The following is a 14,793-nucleotide window of genomic DNA, read 5'->3' on the forward strand; positions in this document are numbered from 1 at the left end:
CTATGACCAAAAATTATCTATGCAGATCCATGTCTTCGTATAGCCCTCAAATAACGGTCATAATTTAAGAGATATTTTTCGATGGATTCTTTTTTAATGTTTCAAGTTCCTTTCAAATGGTGGAGGGTATTAAAAGTATGGCCCAGCTGAACTTAGCTGCTCTTTTACTTGTTTGCTATGGAAATATCACAAAAGGTTGCAGCCATTTAAAATTGGCATCGTTTCGCCAGAAGGTAGTCACTAATTTGAGCCAAACCAAGCTCCTCCTAATATTTTGGGCTTAAAGATTGAATTATTGATCCTACCTACAAAGGCTCTAACTTGCCAATAATTATAAATTAAAGGTATAGATTATCCAATGTAATATTCATATCATAAGTGGATTAAATGGGGTATATGGACTTCTATTTTCAAAAATTGTTCTCTTATCTATATTGATAGTGACATTTTTATACCCTCAGCCATATGGTTATACATCATTTGATACGGCCTCATCCAAATAGCGGTCTCTTTGGACCAAATCCTTCTCAGGACATTTGTCGATCAGCGATGTTCGTCCGTCCGTCCGGCTGCCTGGCTGGTGCGCACGATAACTCTCGAAGGAAGTATCCGATTTGGTCCAAACTTTGTGCATCGTAATATTATTATCAAACTTATATCGGGTTCGGATATGGGCAATATCGGTTCACTCTCAAACAAATACTTTACTGCACAGAAAGATGAAGGATAATCCAATTTTGATCCAACTTTGCATATCCTCACATTCGATCAGTGTGTGGACAGGTGCGAAAATGGACAATATCGGTCCACTCCATCAAGTACCACCCCCACCCCCACCCCCCAACGGTGGGTGGTTGAATAATTATAACTCTTAATTACACATCACGATATTTTAGTAACTAAAGGTCTGGTGTGAAGATGGATCAAAGGATCAAAATTTTGAAAATCCATGGAGATCATGAAACGCGAAAATTACCATCAACACAAGATCTGTTATAAAGATGAGAGGGATCAGACCATTTCTTCCGCTACCTCCCTCACATAGGGTTCAGGTTTTGAAAACACCAAACGCTCAAGCAAAGCAAAATAAGCATCCAACTCTATTCAAATTTCGCACATACAAACATTTTTGCCAACACAGAATCTGTTGTGAAGATGATAGAAATCTGCCAAGACCTTCTGGTATTTCAGCCCCACAAAGACTTACAATTTTCAATACTTTTATCTTTCATAACATGCAAGTAACAAGTCAGCGATTCTTTACAAGTTGCTATATCTAAATATTTCTCTCAACCAGAAAACTGAGATGAATATGGAATTTATAATTTCGCATTCGCATTTGCCCGTACCAATATTTTTATCTGCATTGGATTATAAATTGTCAATATTGGCCCATTCCTTAGGAACCTACAATACAGAGGGTCAAAAATTTGAATAATTATAACAGAAGTCAAAATATATTTAAATAATCGGATATCGGCAGAGCATTTTAACTTGTTTTTGTTAACTTCGGCTACTGTTTTCTTTGGGAATCTACTGCATCATTGATTCTTTATTCGATTTTTATTAGAATTATTAGAATCTCCAATCTCCAGAAAATTGATTTAAAGACATTTTTATTGTTGTTATGCGCTATAAATTAAAATGACCTGTTAATCCAAACGTGGGATGTTAATTAAATTAATTAGGTTATAAAAATGGAAAGCGTCGTATTGTACCGGGAATAGCCCGGCAGGCATCAAAGCACTCAATTAACACAGGAGGCTCTAAAATAGAGATTGTGTTCCCCAGATGATTGCACTTCATTGCGGCATCTCGTCTGGCACTCAGTCCCTTGAACGAGCCGAGGCAGGAAGCACTGACATGAATTCTCTTCTTTCGTTGTTTTTGATTGTTCTCTGCTGGCGGATTACACTGACTTCGGTATCGGCATTGCTGTTTCCAGCTGCTTCAACACTGCAAGTAAGTGCATGACTCTTTCGCATACCAGACCCTTTCATCACCCGATTGTACTTTACAGCTGACGGTCTTAGTGTCTGCCCCTGTTGAAAATCCGTTTAGAAAAATATACTGGGACTGGGGAATCCAGATCAATTACGATATGCCTTTTAGCCCGAAAAATTTTATTAACGTTCCAATATGGCCCAACAAATGGGAAGACGAGTTTGAGGGGGAAATTAGAAGACGTAGAGAGTTGCTGGGAGATCACGAGGCTCAAGGCAATCTCACCTGGTGGCAAATAGCAGAAAGATATGGTGGGAACGATTTGCACAAACATCCAAGTGACTTTACTGCCGGCGAGTTGTACTACGCCCTGGAGAATCTGCTGATAAGGTATGAACAGCATGAACGCTGTTTGCATACAGACAAACGTGTGGTATATTATCTGATATACCCTGCAAATAATTCTGGACTACGAGCTCAATTGCCACAGCTATGGACTAGTTACAACATTGTCCTGTGTGATGCAGCCATGGACCATGTCATTGTCAAGAAAGATTTCCTAGCTAAGCTAAGTAACGGCAAGTGTTCGTGTTTTATCCTGGGCACGTGGATTTTTTTGTAGGTAAAACCTCTTAGGGTTATATAGTCCGGCCTTAAGACATCGTATTCTAAAGTCGGTTAGGCTTTTCAACGCAATAGGATTAGCTGTGTAGTAGTCCTTGTCTTTTGTGGACTAGAATTCACGCGTGTGTATGGAGTAGTCGCGTCGCTGCAATTAATAGCAATAATGTAGTCCAAACTAACCCTATCACATTGAAAACCCCGGCTTGCCATTACATCAAAGTAGTTTCAAAACAATTCCACGTCATTACTCTATGGTACATTTCAGAGTCGTGCCTGCAAAAAACAACAACTTAATGTGCGAACGATAAAACCCGAACACATGTCGCTACTTAACTAGGAAATCTTTTTTGGCAATGACATGGTGATAACAATGTTGTAACTAGTCCATGGCTGTTGCAATAGATCATGTAGTTCTGTAAGAGCATAGCTGAAGGGATCCCCTTTGGCTGGTATTGGGGCTATTTGCTAAAGCGTATCTAGAGCCAGATTTCATTTCGTGGATCATCAATCAACGCACTGTCTTGAAATTGTTTTTTTTTCTTTTTTTGTACAGTCATGGCTTCCATGAGACATGTTTACTGCAAAGTGTTTGTGAATTGGCTAGGCATCCGTTCGATAACGCTCACAGAAATCTGCTAACCGAGATAGTGACATTCGTTTTGTCGTGAGTTTAAACGAATAATTAGACCAAACTCGCAGCATCTGATTCTAAGTGACATTTCCCTTTACATTCCAGGCCATCGCTGCATGACGCCTTCTCCGAGACTGAGGCTCTGTACCGGGAAGCCTATGAGATAGCAGAGCGAAATGGATTTCTGCAGTATAGTTGCGCCGAACTGTATAGCGAATGCCGCGAAGACATTCTGACCGCCTTAACCAGCCTTATTGAAACAAGCCATTCGAATGGCTGGAATAGTTGAAAATAAATGAGATTGAAATCGCAAAGTTGAAGTTGTTATTGCTTTTACTCACAGTAGCGTTCTGTAGGTTTCAGGGAACATCCATCGCAATCAGTCATGTTTTTCGCGTCGCAATTGCGGTATATTTTCTGGTTGAGCATATGGCTGCAAAGACTGGCGTCTGGCTCGTTACTCTATCCAGCGTCTACGGTTTTTCAAGTGAGGCTGTTTTCACGGGGTCGACTGGAGTGGGGAGAGAAGAAGTAATTGAAAATACGTTTCTTTAAAGATAACAAGCTCGTTGTCGTTGCCGATCACGGATCTGCCCCCCACCCACAAGGCATTTTTCGACTGGGGATTTCAGATGAACTACAACATGCCCTTCAACTTGTCGTCGTTTTATATGGTACCAATCTGGCCGTCCAGGGATAGAGGGATGTCGAAGAGAGAATTATGGTCCGTAGATTTTACACCGATACAGTTGTACCAGGGTATTGAGCGGATTTTGGAAAGGTAAATATGAAAATATCTTTTAACACGAGGAAATCAGTCCTTCCTTCCGTCCGATTGCCATTATGTGTCAAATATAACGCTTGAAAGGTTCATCACTTGCGATCCAAACTTTGAATAAACAATAGTTCCTCCACTTCGTTATATAGTATCCAAACTATAGACTATATCAGTCGGTCCACTCATTTTTTTATCAGAACTTTAATAAATTGCGAAATTAGTCCTCCACTTTCTGATAGGAAACAAATGTAGTCGTCGTTTTGGTAAAAAGGATTAAATGTGGGTCTTCTGTGAAAATTTTCATTGTTAATCCCGTCCGTGATTTGCTACCAAGTTTCTAATAAAACCCAATAAATCGAAATTTACTCAAAACCCGAAAATTTCGACGTGTCTTGCAAGCGGAATTTAAAACTCAATACATTGCACTATGGGGCCAATGGTATGTTTTCGAGACAAAAAAGTCACAGGGACGAGATAGACCTTCCAAAGTTCGTTTTTAGGTGCTGGTAATAATGAGAATGACGTCTGCCAAATGTGTTTCGAATCGGTAAGAATACAGATATAGCTCCGTCATATGAACTCTATAACAATGATATTCGGTATGAGGTATCCGATACAGATTAGAAATACTTATGACAATTCGGTTCGATATCGGTTTAGATTTACATATAGCTCCCATATTTTTGTCTAAGTAGGATAATTTTATGGAATGGGTTCTATCATAGACTAATGAATATATGCATGTATTGCCCAAGAAATGCTCTCGCCGTTTGTTTTCGAGAAAAAATCGGATCAGCAGATGCCATATTTGTCGTTTCAAGGGTTTGAGTGAGATATCAACAACTGTAGAATATTTGTCAGTGGTGAACTGTTACATAATAAAATGTAAGTGTGCATTACATAATGAGATTAAAACAAGTAAAAAAGCAGGTAAGTTCGGCTGGGCCGAACTTTTAATACCCTCCACCATTTCGAAGGAAATTGAAGATTTTCAAAAAAAAATCCCAAAATCTACCACTTAAATGAAAACCGTTATATGGGGACAATACGAAGACGTGAACCTGCATACGAGTAGTACCCATTAGGATCTTCCAGTACGAAATTTGAAAGGATTCCGGTGAATAATGCTGCTGAAATCATCAAAATACCGAACATCGGGAGGTACCGTTATATGGGGCTATACGAAGACTTGGACCTGACCAAATATTTCCAGTTAATAATGTCGCTAAAATCACGAAAATACTCAATATCGGGAGGTACCGTTATATAGGGGCTATACGAAGATCTAGACCTGCATACAACATTTTTTGCCATAGATTGTAGTACCCATTAGGATCTTTCAGTATGAAATTTGAATCGATTCTGGTTAATAATGTTGCTGAAATCACAAGTATTCAGATATTGCCTTCTCTTGCAGACACGCTTATCACAGAGTTTGTTGGAAACGCTCCATTTGTGAGTTGGCAAAACATCCCTTCCACTACAACGGCAGCAATTGGCTAACCAATCTCATAACGTTCGTTTTGAGGTACACTAAGCGGCATCGTGATGAGGCAATTCCACCTAATCCATGTCATTTGTTTCGTTTCCCCTAATATAGCCCGTCGCTGATTCCACTACCACTGTCCGAGGATCCCGACCTGGCGCATGAATACCATTTGGCCGAGTGGCGAGGTCTGGCTGGCAGCCAGTGCCATCGATTGTATCCGGAGTGTAGAGCTAGTTTCTTAAATGTTCTGAGCTCCCTAACTTGAGCGTTAAGCTGTCAAATAAAACGCCTCCTTTTAGAGCAGTTTTTCTCAGCGTGTTTTATTTCAATCCTAGATCAGAACTCCGTGTAGCTAAGCAAACTCAGTAAGTCGCTTTCACATTTCGGATATAAGGAAGCACAGTTTTCCCCCACGAAGCCACTCCTCTCGGCATCCTCATATGTCTGGCGGTAAAGGGTCTCCGTCGGATCGAAACCCTCATGTTGCGATGGCCTGCAATGGAGAGAAATGATCGGAATAATCATCAGATATCCACGCTACGATCTGTTCCGACTTACGTTAGAATAAAGGTTATGACATCGGTAAGAATATTCCCTTGGTTGTCGGCATCGAATGGATGTTTGGCCAATTCACACACCGCTCGCAGCAAGCACGTTTCGTCGAATCCGTAACTAGACATGAAAGGAGATAAACAGATGATATCGGTTCGTTCTGACGTCCCGTTTTCATAAACTCACCTGACCAGGAGATCTTCTATGCTTCGATACAGCTCACCAGCTGTGAAGTCACTGGGGTGTCTCCGTCCAACGGCTGTGCTGTTGTCCAATGCACCAATCGAATTCCAATGATGCTCTAGAGACCACGCATTGCTGGGGACGATCGACCGCTTGCGACCCTTGATGGGACTATGCTTGCCCGGCCATATCGGAATATTATAGAACGACGACAGCTGATAGGGCATGTCGTAGGACATTTGAAAGCACCAATCGACAATAAACCTGCGCTCTGGCAAATATTCTGTAACGGGCACCGAAACTGAAGCAACAAGCTGTGGGTGAGTGGTGGAGGGAGGGGGTTAGGGAATTTATCGCTCGGAGGACATTGCAACTTACACCCAAGGAAGTCGATTTGGGATACAGCAGGGAGTGGCCGCCGCCAATCGCCAGCGTTAGAGTCACGAATTGAACAATTATCCACATGCTCTCTGGTTTGTTCGAGCAAGACTGTCAGACTGAATGAGGCTCGGTGTGCTTGGTAATGCGACGAGCAGATAATTGGGTCAGTGTTTGTTGAACTTCCATTGAATCGCCTCATTACAATGAAGCACGACGTCTGTCACAGCCGATGATAATGAGAAAGATAAACATGATTACCGAAATGTGATGTCTTATTTGGGGATCGAAAATCTGGATTTCATCTGCCGCTGTAGTGTGCGATAAATAGGCGACGAGAACAGTCGGCTGGAAAAGCATGAGACTACTCTATCTTTGGCTCTTCTGGGCTTTCTTGATTTCATTGGCTGTCCATGGGACGAGAACGGACGACAATTCAACGGCAATAACAACATTGAGGGACCCGGTGGAGCGTGTTTTCTCCAGACGTAAAAGGTGGTTGCTCTTCCCCAAAGGCTCCGCCTTGAAATTCACGGTGTCACTCAGCAAGCGATTGCTGGCCGTGTACCCCAAGGGATTGAACTTCAATATGGAGGCTGCTTTTTATTACCCGATGCACTCTGCGCGTATAGACTTGATACCGAGACGCTTTAGAAAACCCACAACGAAGGCCCCGAAACCAACCGGAACGACACCGCTAACCCTCATCGGAATTCCAGGTTCATTAATAAAATATCGGGCCAAACCAGCCACAAAGTTCCCGGTGGTGCAGCGCGTAGATTACAACGCCTCTCAACTGCAGTGGTTACCGACGGGCGGAGTCACTGCAACTGTTGCTCCCCATTGGAGTAAGTGGAGTAAATATACTTCGCCGGAGTTTGTGAATAAATATCAGTGGAGACCCGACAAACGGGTCAAGTTTGTAGACAAGTACGTGACGAAACCTAGTGCCAAGTGGAGTCACTGGCAGGACAAGCAGTACTATGCGAACCGATGGAATCGCTATGGCAGGGATATACATCACGACGAGGAGCACGAAGAATCGGATGAAATCGGGGAAACTCCCCACTACAACCTTTACCGGGGACGAAGGGATTTATTCGATCACTTTGAGGGACTCACCAAGCTGTAAGTTGTCGCTTGTTGTTGCCGGATGCAGGGCAGACATTCTCAGTGGTAATTTTCTTTAAGGTTGGGCATCGACGTGAAGACCTGCATCATGCGAGCCATGTGTGACAGCAAACGTTTCCTCCTGCCGCCCGGCTACTCATTGCTGCACGACGTCCTAAGAGTGTTGTTTACGTAAGTATCGTGTGTGGGTGTGTGCGCATTCATATGGCGCTCTTTAATTTTGCGCAATAGCACCGTTTCTGGGAATGTGCTTGACCGGATTTTGGTTGCTATTCTTTCGTTGCTTTGAGCTGTTAAGTATGGAAAAGATGACTTCAAAAGAACAAGACAAGAAAACAGACGTTCTCCATCTTCGTAGATAATTCATGTTATATAGAAATACTATCATGAGTAAAGGTTAGATCAGTTCGGATACGGCCGTGGAACCGCCACAGCGCAAAGACAAAGAAGGCAGACAGAAAGACATCATAGAGTCGACGACAGTAGTGGGATTTCATGCAAACGGTTTTTTATCAGGAGGTCTCAGCGATTAATTGATTTTCGTCGCTAGCTTACGAGAACACCGAAACGATAATTGTCGGTAACTAGTTAAATTGATTAGCTTCTTTTGTTACGATGTTGTCAGAACAGAGTTGGTTGGTTGTTGTGCTATTTTAACCGCTAAGACCAGTTGTAGTCCTATAAGAAAAATGACAATTGTTCCTCACAATTTTTTTAAATATTTGCGGAAATGTTCACTAGAGATGAGCTAAGTTGCTGATAATTTTGAAGATAAGCATTTACAACATTATCCGATCATAATAGAAAGTCTTCTTCAGTCCCAAATAACCTCCTCACGTAGGGCATAACAATGACCTACACTAAGTAGTGAAGCATATAGTGGACCTGTGTTTTATGGGCGGGTTAATAGTAAATTTTAAACCCTGAAATATCGGAATACCGACCATTCGTGCAGGTATTGTGGACTTCAATTGTTAAAAATCCCGACATAGATAGTATCGGGATCCGATATATTCCGTCCGAGTCCATCTTGCTTATATCGATATCAAAGTGAAGGCGAAAGTGTTACAGAAATTTTTAATGTAAAAAACATTAAGTTCGTCCTGGACAAATTTTTTATACCCTCCACCATTGAGCAACGTGTTCCACTGTAAACTTCAAATGCCAGTAAGACCTTTTGGAATTGTCAGGAATTGACATTTACCAAATCTTCTTAAATACCAAATTTGAAACATTTTCGTGATAAATCGTTATATGTGCGCTATAGGAAACGTGGACCTATACATACAATGTTTCGCCACCGGAGCTAGAACCCTTTATGACCTACAAATGTCAATTTATTAGATAAATCCGTGGAAAAATGTAGCAAAAATCATCAAAATCATTTTCAATACCAACCATCCTAGACACAATACAATATGTTCTGCCAAATGTTGAAGTTCTACGTCAAATAATGTGGGTTTTATCGTGATTTCAACAGACAGACGGACATCGTAAAATCGACTTAGAATTTTATGCTGATCATGAACATATATACTTTATGGGGTCTACGACAATATATTTAGGGATGTTACAAACGGAATGACAAAGTTAATATACCCTCCTTTTCAAGGTGGAGGGTATATTGAACATTTTATTCGTCCATATTACCGAAATATGCATGGCAAATCAACGGAATTTCAAAAATGTTTAAAATTTCAGAAATGCTCCATAACTACGCTGCACTCGGATCCCCATAACATGACATTAAAATGCTTAGCCTAGCCTAGCTGCTTATGCACTCACACCACCACACTAGCATGTTTATATTAAAAAAAAAAAACCGGTAATATTCTGATCTTCCCCATTCTTCTGTCCATATTGTTCTCGTTTGTGTTACAATTCGTCTCTGAACTCAAGTTCTGCGAACATTTCGAAGGATGATGCTTTCATTTTTTAACCCTACACCACAAGGTGGTTAGGGTATTATGTCTTTGTGCATGTGTTTGTAACAGGCTAAAGGAAACGAAATAGACCCGTAGTTCCTTTTTCTGATCTGCATAGAATCACATTCTGAGTCGATTTATGCATGTCAGACTGTCCGTACGTCCGTCTGTCCATGTATTTTTGTAAACAAAGTATAGGTCGCATTTATTGCCCGATCCAGATGAAATTTTGCTCCCATATATATCTTCGTTCGATTGGCCTTTTATAGTATGGAATTTTGTACATACGACCAAAGTTGGCCTAAAAATCAGTGATCCAAATTTTATGGAAATCGGTTCAGATATAGCTATAGCTCCCATATATACTGTTCATCCGATTTGTCATTTTTAATATTTGGGGAAATATATCAAATTCAGTTCAGAAATACCTTTGCTAAATTATTGCCAAAATTTATCCAGATTTGGATATAGCTCCCATATATCTCTTCGTCCGATTTACCTTCTATTATGCTCCAAACGTGTAATATTAGCTCAAATGGAATGGAATTTGGCTCTTACGGCCAAATTGAATTTAGAAACAAGTATGCCAAATTTGGTAAAAATCGGTTCAGATATAGCTATAGCTCCCATATTTAATGCTCATCCGATTTGTTATATGTGTTATCCACAGCCGTAACATGCACTCTGCAACAATGACATTCGGGGAGATATGTGAAATACAGCTCAGAAATACCTTTGCCAAATTTTGATATAGCTTCCATATATATCTTTATCCGATTGGAAGTTAATTGTGCACCAAATGGGTAATAGGAGCCCGTATTAAAAAGGCATAAATGCCTCGGCAAATTTAGTAGAAATCGATTCAGGGGAGGATATTTCTCTCATATATTAGTTCCTTTGGACTTTGAGTTATAACTGTAATCGTAATTGGTATGATTTAATTCTCACAAATTCCCCATAAAAACTTTAATCTGCAATGTGAAGCTCTACTAAATATGTAAAGTGGTGTAGGGTATCATAAAGTCGGTCCTGCCCGACTTTAAGAATTTCTTTATTGGTTATGTATTTGAGTTAATTTGTGTCAATGAAATATTATAAAAAAATAACAACCTTTTCGTATGAAAAATAAATTTGAATATCGGATGGAAATCGGATCGGAATTGAAGTATTCGAATGGGAAAATGAAAATTTAAAGTTGAATAAAATTGAAAACGGTTTTCAACTTTGGTTGAATTTAATTGAAATGTGGTCCTGGCATATTTAGGTAATAAGGCTGTATTAAATGCTTGGTTAGGGTGGTTTCTGTATTTAAAAACGGCAATTGCGATAAACACACATTTTTAAAGAAAAAAAACTCCAGACAAAAAAAAAAAAAACGACCAGAAGTTACAAATACATTGAGAGGGAGGTTTTATAGAAGACAACGTCTTAGGAAAAATGAAATCAAGCACATCCCAACAAATATCATCATCATCGTCATCACCAACCCCATCTCGCCCCTGCGGAGCCTGACTTTCTGAATTTCTACTCTCTTGTCAACAATAATGATGGCATTTCCCAAAACCCCTTCTAGATTTCCCACCGTAAGTGGCGTGGAGGACGACTACACGCGGATCATGGCAGCGGATTACGAGACATGCGATGCCCATTTGCATCATAGATGTCCCCTCAGCATACTCGATATGTTTGTGAACTCCAAAAGAACTTTTTAAATAAAACAAAACAAGCCACGTAGAAGTGTTTTTCTTTTCGTTCGGATGTCTGCATTTATTATCTTTTCTTAATTTCGATTCTTACATCACAAAGTGGGACGACCACATGGAATCCTTGCAGAGTTGATAACGCGCTGCACAATTGCCAACATGGGAATTGGCCATGTCATAGCGATGTTCCTTGTAGCCACGATCGCCGCCGAAGGCCTCGGGCAGGGTGAATATGGCGCGCATCAATTCGCCAACAAACGATCCCGGCAGTTTTTCATGAGATTTTTGGCCTGTCTCGCACAGGGCTCGCAGGACACAGTGGTGGCCGTGGGAACCGCGCCTAAAACCAGAGATCAAATAAGGAATTATGTGAAAGTGTTTGTGTTTGCATTTGTGAATGATGAAGTGTCGGGAGGTTATGTTGCCCTTTCGAATTGTGTCGCCATTTAATGTTAAATCCCAGTCGGAAAGAACTGTTTAGAGTATGGAAGGATTTCTCCTCAACACAGGCGAGTGGCCATACAGCACAATAGAGATACTCTCATCCGAAAAGTGGAGTGTTCTTTGTCTATGATGGCACAGTGGGGGCAGGGTACTCGAATTGTTGATGAAAATTACCAAAACATAATTCAATACGGACTCTGTGACTTCGAGTGTCCTTTTTGGAAACGAGCATTCGAGCAAAACCACTCCATATTTACGACGTTGAGTTTCGCAAGAATCGTTGGTGATTTGAAAGCCTACGATGTTTCAACCACTGTGACATTCTGCCCTTAGGTAGACCCCTACACCCCAACGTTTCCTTTCATTTTTTTCTGTGTCAGCTGTGTAGATGGCTGTGTGGAATGTGGCTTCATTCGAAAAGGGCGATTGAATGGATTTGCGAGAGTTTCAATTGTTATATCCTTGTGATTGAATGAATGGCTGTGTGTGGGTGTGCGTGTGTGTGAAAACGTTTTTCGCCACAGTGTTTGTTGTATGTGAAGCACTTCAATTAGTTTATCTCGAGAGCCATCAACACTTATGTCATAAACAAAGCAGGTCTCTAGCTTCCCATGCAATGTAGCGGTGTAGGTGAATTTGTACATATATATATATATGTGTGTGTGTGCGTGCGTGAGGGTGAAATTGCTGTGTTATAACAATAATGGCGGACTTACCCATTCAAGTAGGTTTCGATTCTCTCATACAGGTCGTGGCGAGTGCTCCGATGATGTCGTATGTGGATTCGATCGATCTTGGAAAATTCGTCGCTGCTCCTGGTGGTGCGCCTGTGGTGACGATGGACAACTGTAGCCGAAGTGTCACTGACACTCTGTGCCACACTGCGTTTCCCAAAGATCGGATACACGCGATGTTCCGATCTGCCAGTGCCTACGGTGTATTTCTGATTTGTAAAATGTGTCGTGCCCTGGTCGAAACGCCTGGAGCCCTTGACGATTGGTGGCCTCGCTGCATAACCATTTAATCTGGAAAGGCAAATGATTTGATAACAGAAGGTGAGACAAATGATCCGACATACCTTGTTGGTAAATTCCACCAAGGGTACTTAGTCGGTACAGGTGAAATGTTTCTATAGCTCGAGGGACTTGTCGACCACTTTGTGAACGGGTGGGAAGGCTTCGGACTGTAGTGGTATTTGCTATCCTTCATCGGCCAAAATGGTTTGCTAGAGTACATGTGTTCCCATTTAGAGTAGTCTCTAGCTTTGTAGTAGCTATCTGGAGCACGATTGACATAGTACTGGGAGTGCATGGGAGGCCTAAAAGCTGGCTGCAGATAGTTGGGGTACTTTGTCGATGATGAGGCAGCACCGTGGGATTTGGTGTCCACATATTTGATCTCGGAGATCGTATCGTTACGTGAGGTACCCAGGGTGCCGTCCTTTAGTCGATCCGTGAGATCGTTTAGGATTTCACTTGGCGGCTTACTGGGCAATTCCCAAGCCAAGGCTACAGTGACGCCGAGAATCAGATAGTTTGTGTAGTCGACGATGCCCACGATTAGGTCATAAACTGCGGATGAACGAAGAACAGTATTTGGCGTTGTGCGATGAATTCTTTTGCATTCTTACCCAACTGAAAGGACGAGCCTTCGGGAAATTCCAAGTATCTGCGTTTTCGGCTCAACTGAAATCCGTCATGGGCGCGCTCTTCCTCCAGTTTGTCTTCTATGGCTTGTTCCAGCGACGTGAAGCTGGAATTTCGTTCGGTCCTCGTAATGGAGCATTGCAGTAGCAGTACGACTGCCACCCACGGCACAAGATTTAACAATTTGTAAAGGTGCATTCTGGATGACCGGAGGTTGCCAAAACTGATCGAATTTGAGCCAACTCTTTGTAGTCCGATTCAAAACTGTTGATATTCTCGATCAGTACAATGCACGGCCTCAGCTTCCAATGGCAGCAGCTGTGGGGTGGAGTACGAGAGTGCTGAGCGAACAACAACGTCAGCGTGGACTTTCTTTTCGCTTATTAACACGACAAAGAACAATACAAAATTTCTTTTTTTTTTTGTTTTCACAGCTAACCGGTTGGCAGAGCTCTGTTCTGTGGATATCTACGGCACAGTATTTTGAGTTCAATGTAAATCGAATAAGTCTTTGGGTACATTTGCCTTCAAAGTCATGTGACAGCACCCGAATCGCGTGTGGTGTGGCGAGATCCTTAATTCGAAACGAGTTCGAAGCAAAAATTCTCAACAATATCGTTGAGAATTTCAGAATCTCGGTTTCTCTGCACTGTTCTGGGCCATCGACATCACACACAGAGACGGCAAGCTGGTCATGCTCGAAATGTAACAAAAATGCAAGAAGAACGTTAAGTAAGTAAGTCTAAAGAGCAAATGCTAAATGATTTTCATCGTTGTGTTAGTTTTTGATTAGTATCAATTATCTGTAATACTGCTTCGCCCCCTTCTTCGGATATTCTCCTCATGTTGGCATGCATGTACGAATGTATGTAAGTATGTGTCTTTGTTAGAATCAGTTATTTGGCTTTAAATCGAGCAGCCAATTTCTGTGTTGCTGGAAGGTGGATAGCGGCAGGCAAACACTTTGGGGGCATATAACATATTAAATTTGAACAAGTCTCCGAATGCAGATAATTTTCGAGGTGGATCCCATTAATATGGAAACGTATCCGATTGAAAATTAAAACCCACTATTAATGTTGAAAGAGTCTTTTCGAAGTTTCCTAATAACAGATCAATTCTGTAGTTTGAATTCAAATTTGGTTGCAAGGCCTTTTTTAAGCATTTCCACCGAATTTTGTCAAAGGCATAGGTTCCAACAGATCCACTTCATTTTCTTTCTTTTTTCAATTCATTCTAAATACTAAAGCTTCCAAAGCCAATTAATTGTATTAAAAAGGTGCTCAATACCAAGTAGAAAACGTATAAATAACCTATAAATATTTAACACACTACACTACTGTAAATCGAGTTATAAAAAGTCCT

General features: G+C 41.2%; 4 protein-coding genes across 4 annotated transcripts; 2 read left to right on the forward strand and 2 right to left on the reverse strand.

Moving 5' to 3' along the window:
* The first annotated feature begins 1,788 nt into the window (after positions 1-1,788).
* LOC101887755 (uncharacterized) lies at positions 1,789-3,533 on the forward strand. Its single transcript, XM_005187982.4, has 4 exons — positions 1,789-1,962; positions 2,021-2,334; positions 3,122-3,232; positions 3,305-3,533. Exons 1-4 carry the CDS (start codon positions 1,792-1,794, stop codon positions 3,486-3,488), a joined length of 780 nt encoding a protein of 259 aa, XP_005188039.4. The 5' UTR covers positions 1,789-1,791; the 3' UTR covers positions 3,489-3,533.
* Positions 3,534-5,759: 2,226 nt separating this feature from the next.
* Positions 5,760-6,732, reverse strand: LOC101887415 (uncharacterized). The gene is made up of 4 exons (XM_005187980.4): positions 6,580-6,732; positions 6,205-6,515; positions 6,025-6,138; positions 5,760-5,959 (listed from the first exon to the last, which is right to left on the reverse strand). The coding sequence occupies exons 1-4, from the start codon at positions 6,664-6,666 to the stop codon at positions 5,803-5,805; spliced, it is 669 nt and encodes a 222-aa protein (XP_005188037.1). The 5' UTR covers positions 6,667-6,732; the 3' UTR covers positions 5,760-5,802.
* A 168-nt stretch (positions 6,733-6,900) lies between these two features.
* Positions 6,901-11,372, forward strand: LOC101887243 (uncharacterized). The gene is made up of 3 exons (XM_005187979.4): positions 6,901-7,707; positions 7,771-7,881; positions 11,209-11,372. The coding sequence occupies exons 1-3, from the start codon at positions 6,938-6,940 to the stop codon at positions 11,345-11,347; spliced, it is 1,020 nt and encodes a 339-aa protein (XP_005188036.1). The 5' UTR covers positions 6,901-6,937; the 3' UTR covers positions 11,348-11,372.
* A 3-nt stretch (positions 11,373-11,375) lies between these two features.
* LOC101901708 (uncharacterized) lies at positions 11,376-14,067 on the reverse strand. Its single transcript, XM_005187978.4, has 4 exons — positions 13,413-14,067; positions 12,861-13,353; positions 12,499-12,807; positions 11,376-11,678 (listed from the first exon to the last, which is right to left on the reverse strand). Exons 1-4 carry the CDS (start codon positions 13,624-13,626, stop codon positions 11,429-11,431), a joined length of 1,266 nt encoding a protein of 421 aa, XP_005188035.1. The 5' UTR covers positions 13,627-14,067; the 3' UTR covers positions 11,376-11,428.
* Positions 14,068-14,793: the final 726 nt, after the last annotated feature.

This window comes from Musca domestica, unplaced genomic scaffold (genome assembly GCF_030504385.1).
Source record: "Musca domestica strain aabys unplaced genomic scaffold, Musca_domestica.polishedcontigs.V.1.1 12, whole genome shotgun sequence".
Taxonomy (NCBI): domain Eukaryota; kingdom Metazoa; phylum Arthropoda; class Insecta; order Diptera; family Muscidae; genus Musca; species Musca domestica.

Coding starts and splice junctions, on each gene's coding strand:
- LOC101887755 (XM_005187982.4), top strand. CDS start 1,792: ATGATTGCACTTCATTGCGGCATCTCGTCTGGCACTCAGTCCCTTGAA. Junction 1,963..2,020: donor CAGCTGCTTCAACACTGCAA/GTAAGTGCATGA, acceptor TGTACTTTACAG/CTGACGGTCTTAGTGTCTGC. Junction 3,233..3,304: donor ATAGTGACATTCGTTTTGTC/GTGAGTTTAAAC, acceptor TTTACATTCCAG/GCCATCGCTGCATGACGCCT.
- LOC101887415 (XM_005187980.4), bottom strand. CDS start 6,666: ATGTGGATAATTGTTCAATTCGTGACTCTAACGCTGGCGATTGGCGGC. Junction 6,139..6,204: donor ATAGAAGATCTCCTGGTCAG/GTGAGTTTATGA, acceptor TTTCATGTCTAG/TTACGGATTCGACGAAACGT. Junction 5,960..6,024: donor GTCATAACCTTTATTCTAAC/GTAAGTCGGAAC, acceptor TCTCCATTGCAG/GCCATCGCAACATGAGGGTT.
- LOC101887243 (XM_005187979.4), top strand. CDS start 6,938: ATGAGACTACTCTATCTTTGGCTCTTCTGGGCTTTCTTGATTTCATTG. Junction 7,708..7,770: donor TTTGAGGGACTCACCAAGCT/GTAAGTTGTCGC, acceptor ATTTTCTTTAAG/GTTGGGCATCGACGTGAAGA. Junction 7,882..11,208: donor GTCCTAAGAGTGTTGTTTAC/GTAAGTATCGTG, acceptor AACCCCTTCTAG/ATTTCCCACCGTAAGTGGCG.
- LOC101901708 (XM_005187978.4), bottom strand. CDS start 13,626: ATGCACCTTTACAAATTGTTAAATCTTGTGCCGTGGGTGGCAGTCGTA. Junction 12,808..12,860: donor TGGTGGAATTTACCAACAAG/GTATGTCGGATC, acceptor TTGCCTTTCCAG/ATTAAATGGTTATGCAGCGA. Junction 11,679..12,498: donor ATCGAAACCTACTTGAATGG/GTAAGTCCGCCA, acceptor CTCTGGTTTTAG/GCGCGGTTCCCACGGCCACC.